We start from the raw sequence: 8,090 nt of genomic DNA, 5'->3' as shown, positions 1-8,090 counted from the left end.
TGTAACATCCGATCCAGACATGTCCACACCTGTCTACACACACAGACAGTGGCTCTGTTACTCTATGTCTCTTGTCCAGGAGACACTTGGCCTTTCTCTCATTCTCCGAGAGGACGTATACCTGGTTAGTGTTGTAGTCTGGTACAAACACTCTGTCATATCTATCACGTGCTATATTACATTGCGTCGTCTTTTCTAACTTCTGACCATTGTCCAGTTCCCCACTCCACTTATGTATGACCTGATCAGTTTTGTTGATGACAACCATTTCTTTACAATAGATAGCAAAAACGCCAGTGGTGACAGCTATATTTCCTGTTGTCAAACATACGATACTCAGCCCATCACTTCCACACGATATTTGTCTGATCCTCTCCCCAGACATGTTCAGTACCTGTATTGTTGTAGTGTTAGTAGTAACGAACACCTCGTCACTGTCACTGACACTGATACCCTGGGCTTGTAACGGACTGATGTCAGCAAATCTGGGCACTCGTCTGTCCTTGGATAGTTTGTGTATCAGTGGAGAACTATCATAGCCCGTGATCAGTAGTTCTTCTGTGTTGGTCACTGCCAGACACCACGGGTTAAAGTCAAGCTTGACAGACTCTATGACCTTACCTTCCTTGTTGACTTTAATCAATTCATTAAATCGAGATTTTGACACCAATGCGTGAGTGTCGTCAATAGGACATATTGAGTTGATTTGTGTCTGCTTTCGATCTTGGAATGTAGAAATCTGACGAACCTTTTTACTGTCAACCTCTTTCTTCTCATACCTACAGTCTTCATTCTTCAATTTGCCGACATGAATATATCCAATCATCGACTTTATCTGATCTGCGTTAAGTTTCCCAGGCATGAAGTGAGGTGGGCGAGGTAACACGCTCTTTTTAGTAACATCATACAGCGGTTTGGTGGCTCTCAGTCTCCCCGTCAGCTCAAACAAGGATGTACTAGACATCTGTTCTGTGTTTTGCTCTACATCTCTGATCAGTCGTTTGATCTCTTTGATAGTTTGTTCGTGAGATTTACAATCCTGTTGATAGGATTTTTCTTCTTCGTCCACCAAGGCCGATAACTCGACCAAGACGGCGTCGGCTATGGAATCAATTTCTACTTTCAGTTTCAGTCTCTGGGTTTGTACAGTTTGTCGGATGACATCCACGCTCTCTTTGACTGACTTGTTCATTTCATGACGTTTTGATAGACTAGCATTAAAATGATCTGACTTGGACTTCAATATTTTCAATTGGTCTTGCATGTCCTGTTTCTGCGAGACAATTTCCTCTTCAATATTTTTGAAAGTGTGTTGTTTATGTTTCTCGGTAAAACACATCGTACACATTACGATGTTACAGTCACTACAGTACAGGTCACAAGTCTTACCTCGATGTGTCTTACATACCTCTGGGAGTACGGCTTCCCCGAGTATGTTCGCCTCCTTTATTGGTACGACGTCATCATTCCGTGTCTTCTTTCCGCGTTTATGGCCGTCCTTACATTTGTCACACAAAGCCTCCTGACAGTCATTACAGTACCAGTTAACGTCCTGTACGTTTTCACACCATGCACACGTGTTGGGCACGTATACCTGGGCGCGGCGGATAGATAACTTACTTGCCATTGCTACTAACGTTTATATCAATTCTATGAACACAAGCCATATCTTACAGGCCGCCATTTGCATTTGTTCTGAATTAAACTTCCTTCTTCAACTGATCGTTATGTTGTTTGAATCACGTGTGTTTGGTTTATCTAATAGAGGCCTATTCGATGTCTGTAACAGAGGCCTGCACAAAGTACATAACGTTAACGCAGTGTACTGTGAAGTTGATAACACGCTATCCATGTCGGTGTATAAACAATAAATTAACTTAACTTTAATGAGTTCGCCGTGTACAGGAATATACTTTCAATATGCTGGTAGGGAAAACCTAAAATAGGAACACGATTTACGTCTTTTTAACATAATCCATACACACTATTCTGATGATTTTGTGGACTAATACCTGCTAACGAGGTAGAACGAGAGTTTGTCATCGACATACTTCATGTATGTGGACAACGCACCAAAATGACCGTGTGCATATCATAGTGTCTACAATTTAACGATTTAACAACAGGTGGACAATACAAATGCGCAATGTATATGTGCGATATTTTAAGATTGGTTGATCCATTTTACGAAATGAAAAAAATACAGAAGAGGGAAGTGAAACTAGGTACATGTTACATATGTATTTAACATCCGATCGGTATATTGTGTACGTCTTACAGTTCCTCAATGTACGTTACACGTTATTACAATGACTATAAAACAGTCAATTATAGGGTTATACTGTCAGTTTACTGTACACATACTTAGAAATAATAATGGATTGCAAGGTGTTGATCGTAGATAAAGGTTCATCTTTGATTTTAAAGTTATCTAAACAGAAATTGACCTTACCTAGTTTAGTTGTCTGTTACGCCTTGGCGGACATTTCATACCTCCTCCACTTTATGTCGTAACTGTTCTGTCAGCTATAGGTTTTATGGCTAAATCTACCTTTAATTTCACTTTTTGAGTGAATAATCGATTTTTATTACTTTCCTAAAACATACATTGACCATCATCCTCTTACTTGATCTAATGTTTTCGTTGCGTGTTTACTCAGACAATGCGATGTTTATGGCATTACATCCCCTGCCTCCGATATTCTCCATGTAAAGCGGCGGCAGCCCGGCCTGTAGGATTAATGTCATATATTTAAGTCTGTATAATTGAAAGGTAATCAGTGAAGATGTTATCTTATAACCTTGTATGGCGTCAAAAGGAATGCCCAGCACATGTAATGGCATAGTTTACAAGCCAAACCGATGAAGCGGGGCGGGAACACCCGCTGACTTATTACCCAATATAAATTCGCCATCAAATATCGAAAACTACTTGAACTACATTTTTTGCAACGTAAAATATATGTAGATTTCATTCCATATAATCTGTCAAAAATGTTACCTTTAAATTACTCTGAGTCATTGTATCTAACCGATAGATAAAGCATGCAGTAAGTTATCAACAACTTTGTTTAAATCTCTAGCTCTAAGTTAAAAGACCGAAGTTTGAAGCATTAATCAATTAAACGATTTTTTTTGTATGTAACGTTTACTTAATATATGTCTGCGGGGGGAACACATGTAAACCACACTTTGCTGTACATTGATTCCGTTGTTGTCGTCTGCTATCCTCCAGAGTTCTGTCTTCTCATAAAATCCCGGTAAAGATTTAGTCATCAGTAACTTTAGCTTCTGATTCAAGCGTTACCAAACTCTTAACATATGTAAGGTTTACTTAAGATAGGTCTGCGGGGGAAACACATGTACACCACACTTTGCTGTACATTTAGAGATATAAGCACATATATGGATGGATGCACAACAAAGCCGACGAAAAAAAGTTTATCAAGACTAATTTTGAAACCCTTACCATAGTACCCGAACCAGAGAAAAAAAAACATAAATAAAAATGTCAGAATGGCATAATTGATGTACAACCGGTAGTCATGACTCCGTTTAACTGTCATTAGTCCTGATCTTGATCATCAGGTACTGTTGATTAGAGTCGATAACAATGACATCACACACTAAACTAATCTCTACAAAAAAGCACAGTCGAAATATTTTATAAAATTAATCCTGTTTGTATGACGTTGTAGTCTTGAGGCATAGATATTGTCTTAAAATAAAATAAAACAACATTTGCATACGAACAGTTCCACACAGGTGATAGTCCCAGACCAGACCAAAGAGACTCGGCCATAGAGAACGCAAAAAAGGTCTGAACGAGACTGGACCACTCGGACTAAACCATGCTTTAATGTAAGTCTCCCTTATACATTAAAATATAATTGATGATCTCATGTTACACAATTTAAACAAATAATGGAATAATTAACACAACAGTAAGAACAACGATTAAGTCCTCTGAAAGGTATTAAAGGAAACGTATACAAGTAAACTAACTATACCTGTGTCGATATCACATGGTCGGCCTATTGAATTTTGAATAGAGACAAAGTCATGCAAATATCCTTTAAGAAGATTTTAACGATAACGTACGTAAGCAGACACTATTTTGAACAAGTTACGACCTAGTGGGACGTCGCAGGCTGTCATGTATTTTACAGCTATATCTTGTTTCTAAACAATTGGAAATTCTAGACTTCACCTATGACCTGGTTTTAAGCTATGGGATGTCTATTAATTCCATCACAAAAAAAACTGTATCTCAGAACTTCACCGTATAAATATACACTAATAGAAAGAAAGGAAAAAGGTCAACAGGTAAACTTAAAACTGTGGTGATGTCACATGGTCGGCTTACTTTAAACTGACTAGATAATTATTGTCTGTATTGCATTATATCATTTAAGCAGACACTAATACAAGCAAGGTACTACTTCCTGTTCTCTTTTCTGAAAAAAAAGTCTTCACCTTTGACCTGCTGTCCAGCTATGGGATATAGATAGACGTCGTTATTATAGACTTGTATTCCATAATTTTAATGACTATTTTACATACTATATCGAATTGGAAACTGTACCCAAAGTATTGATGATTGGAACCATAAATTATGTGGCACAAGACCTGTTTTACTTCCGGCATATTGCGAATTCCTGTTTTCATCATCAGTACGTCGCGACTATCTACTGTTGGTTTTGTTGTGGTTGCTTTTTAGCTGACCTACGCGAAGGGCAAGTGAGCTTATGCCATGGTGCGGCGTCCGTCCGTCCGTCCGTCTTCCGGCGTCAATATTTTACTTTCAACAACTTCTTCTCAATAACCAAAAGGCCCAGAATAGTGTAATTGGGCCTGTAGCATGCTGGGATGAAGGGCTAATATGTTTGTTCAAATTAATGACATTGAACCACTTTCAAAGTCACAGGGGTCAAATGTCTTAAAATCATCAAACACTGTCCTCTAAATAACTAAAAGGCCCGGGGTACTGAAATTGGGCCTGTAGCATGCTGAGATGAAGGACTACCAAGTTTATTCAAATGAATGACCTTAACCCACTTTCAAGGTCACAGGGGTCAAATATGTTAAAATCATCAAGCAATTTCTTATCAGTAACCAAAAGGCAAAGGGTACTGATATTGGGCCGGTAGCATGCTGGGATGAATGGCTACCAAGTTTGTTCAAATTAATGACCTTGACCCACTTTCAACCTAATGTCCTTGTTCGACATTCAAGGTCACAGGCGTCATATGTTTAAATCTTTTAATAGGTTCTTATGAATCAAACACTGATATTATGCCTGTAGCTGTATTTTAGTTCACTTTTAAGATTTCAAGTGTAAGATTAATACATCTGTACCAGGTGAGTGATGCAGGCCGTTTGGGCCTCTTGTCATATATAGATATATACATTTCTCTGCTGAATCGAGTTATTTTGGTACATATAACAACTAATTGTACATACACTAACAGCATAGCCGAATCAACATCAACTTGTAGACAACTCGTACATATTTTACACCTTTGTGTACATACGCTACCCTGGTCATTTGGCTGATGAAGGTGACAGAGTAGATACCGTACTAGTCATCAAAATGTCACATATAAACACGTTTTGGTTGTGCTATATAAATCTTTTCACAATACATTTATCAGGTTAATGTAATTTTGTACTCTGACTGTTGTAGATATCCCCAGTGCCTTCACTTCCTAGAGCTGCTGCAGTATGCATATTTTTGGAGGGAGCTTGTCAATACTCAATGTGCCAAGTTTATTGATGACCAACAGTTTTTTACACTGGCAACATTACCAGAGGAAGAGTATGAGTCTGCTGCAGGCAGAACTGGAACAGCAGCAGGCCTCACAACAGACATCACAGACAACGCCCGCCCCAACACAACACAAGGACAAGTCTAGCTAGTGTAATACAACACTGGTCTAGCTATATAGTGTTATACAACACAGGACCCACAACACAAGGACAAGTCTAGCTAGTGTAATACAACACAGAACCCACAACACAAAGACAAGTCTAGCTAGTGTAATACAACACCGGTCTAGCTATATAGTGTTATACAACACAGGACCCACAACATAAGGACAAGTCTAGCTAGTGTAATACAACACAAGGACAAGTCTAGCTAGCGTAATACAACACAGAACCCACAGCACAGGGACAGGTCTAGCTAGTGTAATATAACACCGGTCTAGCTATATAGTGTTATACAACACAGGACCCACAACATAAGGACAAGACTAGCTAGTGTAATACAACAAAAGGAGAGGTCTCGCTAGTGTAATACAACACAAGGAGAGGTCTCGCTAGTGTAATACAACACAAAGACAAGTCCAGCTAGTGTAACACAACACAGGACCCACAGCACAGGGACACGTCTAGCTAGGGTAATACAACACAAGGACAAGTCTAGCTAGTGTAATACAACACAAGGAGAGGTCTCGCTAGTGTAATACAACACAAGGACAACTCAAGCTAGTGTAATACAACACTAGGACAAGTCCAGCTAGTGTAACACAAAACAGGACCCACAACACAGGGACACGTCTAGCTAGTGTAATACAACACAAGGACAAGTTTAGCTAGTGTAACACAACACAGGACCCACAGCACAGGGACACGTCTAGCTAGTGTAATACATGTACAACACATGGACAAGTCTAGCTAATGTAACACAACACATGAACAAGTCTAGCTAATGTCCCACACCACAAGGACAAGTCTAGCTAGTGTAATACAACACAGGACCCACAACACAAGGACAAGTCTAGGTAGTGTGATAAACACAAGGACAAGTCTAGCTAGTGTAATACAACACAAGGACAAGTCTAGCTAGTGTAGTACAACACAAGGACAAATCTAGCTAGTGTAATACAACACAAGACCAGTCTAGCTAGTGTAATACAATGTTGTGAGACTTTGGACAGAATGTTTACGTAATACTTGGACTGTTAGTTTGTACACTATAGTTGTAAATGGCACTACTATTCAAAGTTATATAAATAATACAATTAAAATTTCAGATGATGGTGGGCTATTCATGCAAATCACCCTGCTTCTGTGGTCCATCCGTCCATCGTCCGTCCTGAAACAATTCTTGTTATCGCCATTTCTCAGGAAGTACCAGGCAGAGGGATCTTTGTCAGATTTGATATGTAGGTTCCCCTTGGTCTGTCGTTGTGCATGTTTACTTTTGAGACTGATCAGATAAACAGAATGGCCGACAGGCAACCATCTTGGATTTTAACAGTGAATGTTTGTTATCGCTATTTCTTAGGAAGCAGTGGAGGGATCTTTCTCAAATTTTATAAGTAGGTTCCCTTTCGTCCTTCGCTGTGCATGCTTACTTTTGAGAATGATTATATAAACAAAATGGCTGACAGGCAATCATTTTGAATTTTGACAGTGAATGATTGTTATCGCTATTTCTCAATAAGTACCGGAGATATCTTTCTCAAATTTGACATGTACATGTAGGTTCCCCTTAGTATGTAGTTGTGATGTTTTCTTATGAGACTGATAAGATAAACAAATCTTTGATTTTGACAGTTAGGGTTTGTAAGTGCTATTTCCTCAGAAATAACTTGAGGGATCTTTCTCAAATTTGATATGTAGGTTCCCCTCGATGCCTCGTTGTGCATGTTATATTTCAAGACTGATCATCAATACAAAATAACCAATGAAACAGATTAGAGGAAAAATCTAACTGACAAGAACTAATGAGGATGGTATAATGGTGGGCCCTCTTGGGATCTCAGGTTTCTTTATATATTCTTTCTTCGTCCATAAGGATCACTTTACTGCTGTGATAACATATATATAAATTATATAATCAAACATGAGTAAACACATTACTAGTCCCCCTGACTGCTTGTAGTATGAGAGTGTTCTTTGGCGATGTCTCGATATTTTCTGACATCTATATAAAGAACCCATTTTAAATTCTCATGAGGTTGTACATGAGCGATACTGCAAAATTTGATACTAAATGTATGACTACACTGTATGCAAGTGCAGTGTTATCTAATTTACACTGTGGTTCTTGTTAAACGAATTCTGGAAAAGTGATTTTTCAG

At 38.7% G+C, this 8,090-nt stretch overlaps 1 protein-coding gene across 1 annotated transcript; it reads right to left on the bottom strand.

Annotated features, from left to right (window-relative positions):
* Positions 1–6: 6 nt before the first annotated feature.
* On the bottom strand, positions 7–1,752 carry LOC110451437 (tripartite motif-containing protein 45-like; the record flags this gene model as incomplete). The annotated part of the gene is made up of 1 exon (XM_021499455.1): positions 7–1,752. A coding segment is annotated over exon 1 (1,621 nt), but the record flags the coding sequence as incomplete, so codon positions are not given.
* Positions 1,753–8,090: the final 6,338 nt, after the last annotated feature.

The sequence above is a fragment of the Mizuhopecten yessoensis genome, unplaced genomic scaffold (genome assembly GCF_002113885.1).
Source record: "Mizuhopecten yessoensis strain PY_sf001 unplaced genomic scaffold, ASM211388v2 scaffold6019, whole genome shotgun sequence".
Lineage (NCBI taxonomy): Eukaryota > Metazoa > Mollusca > Bivalvia > Pectinida > Pectinidae > Mizuhopecten > Mizuhopecten yessoensis.
Note: the sequence above shows the minus strand (reverse complement) of the source record. Positions and strands in the feature narration are given on the sequence as shown.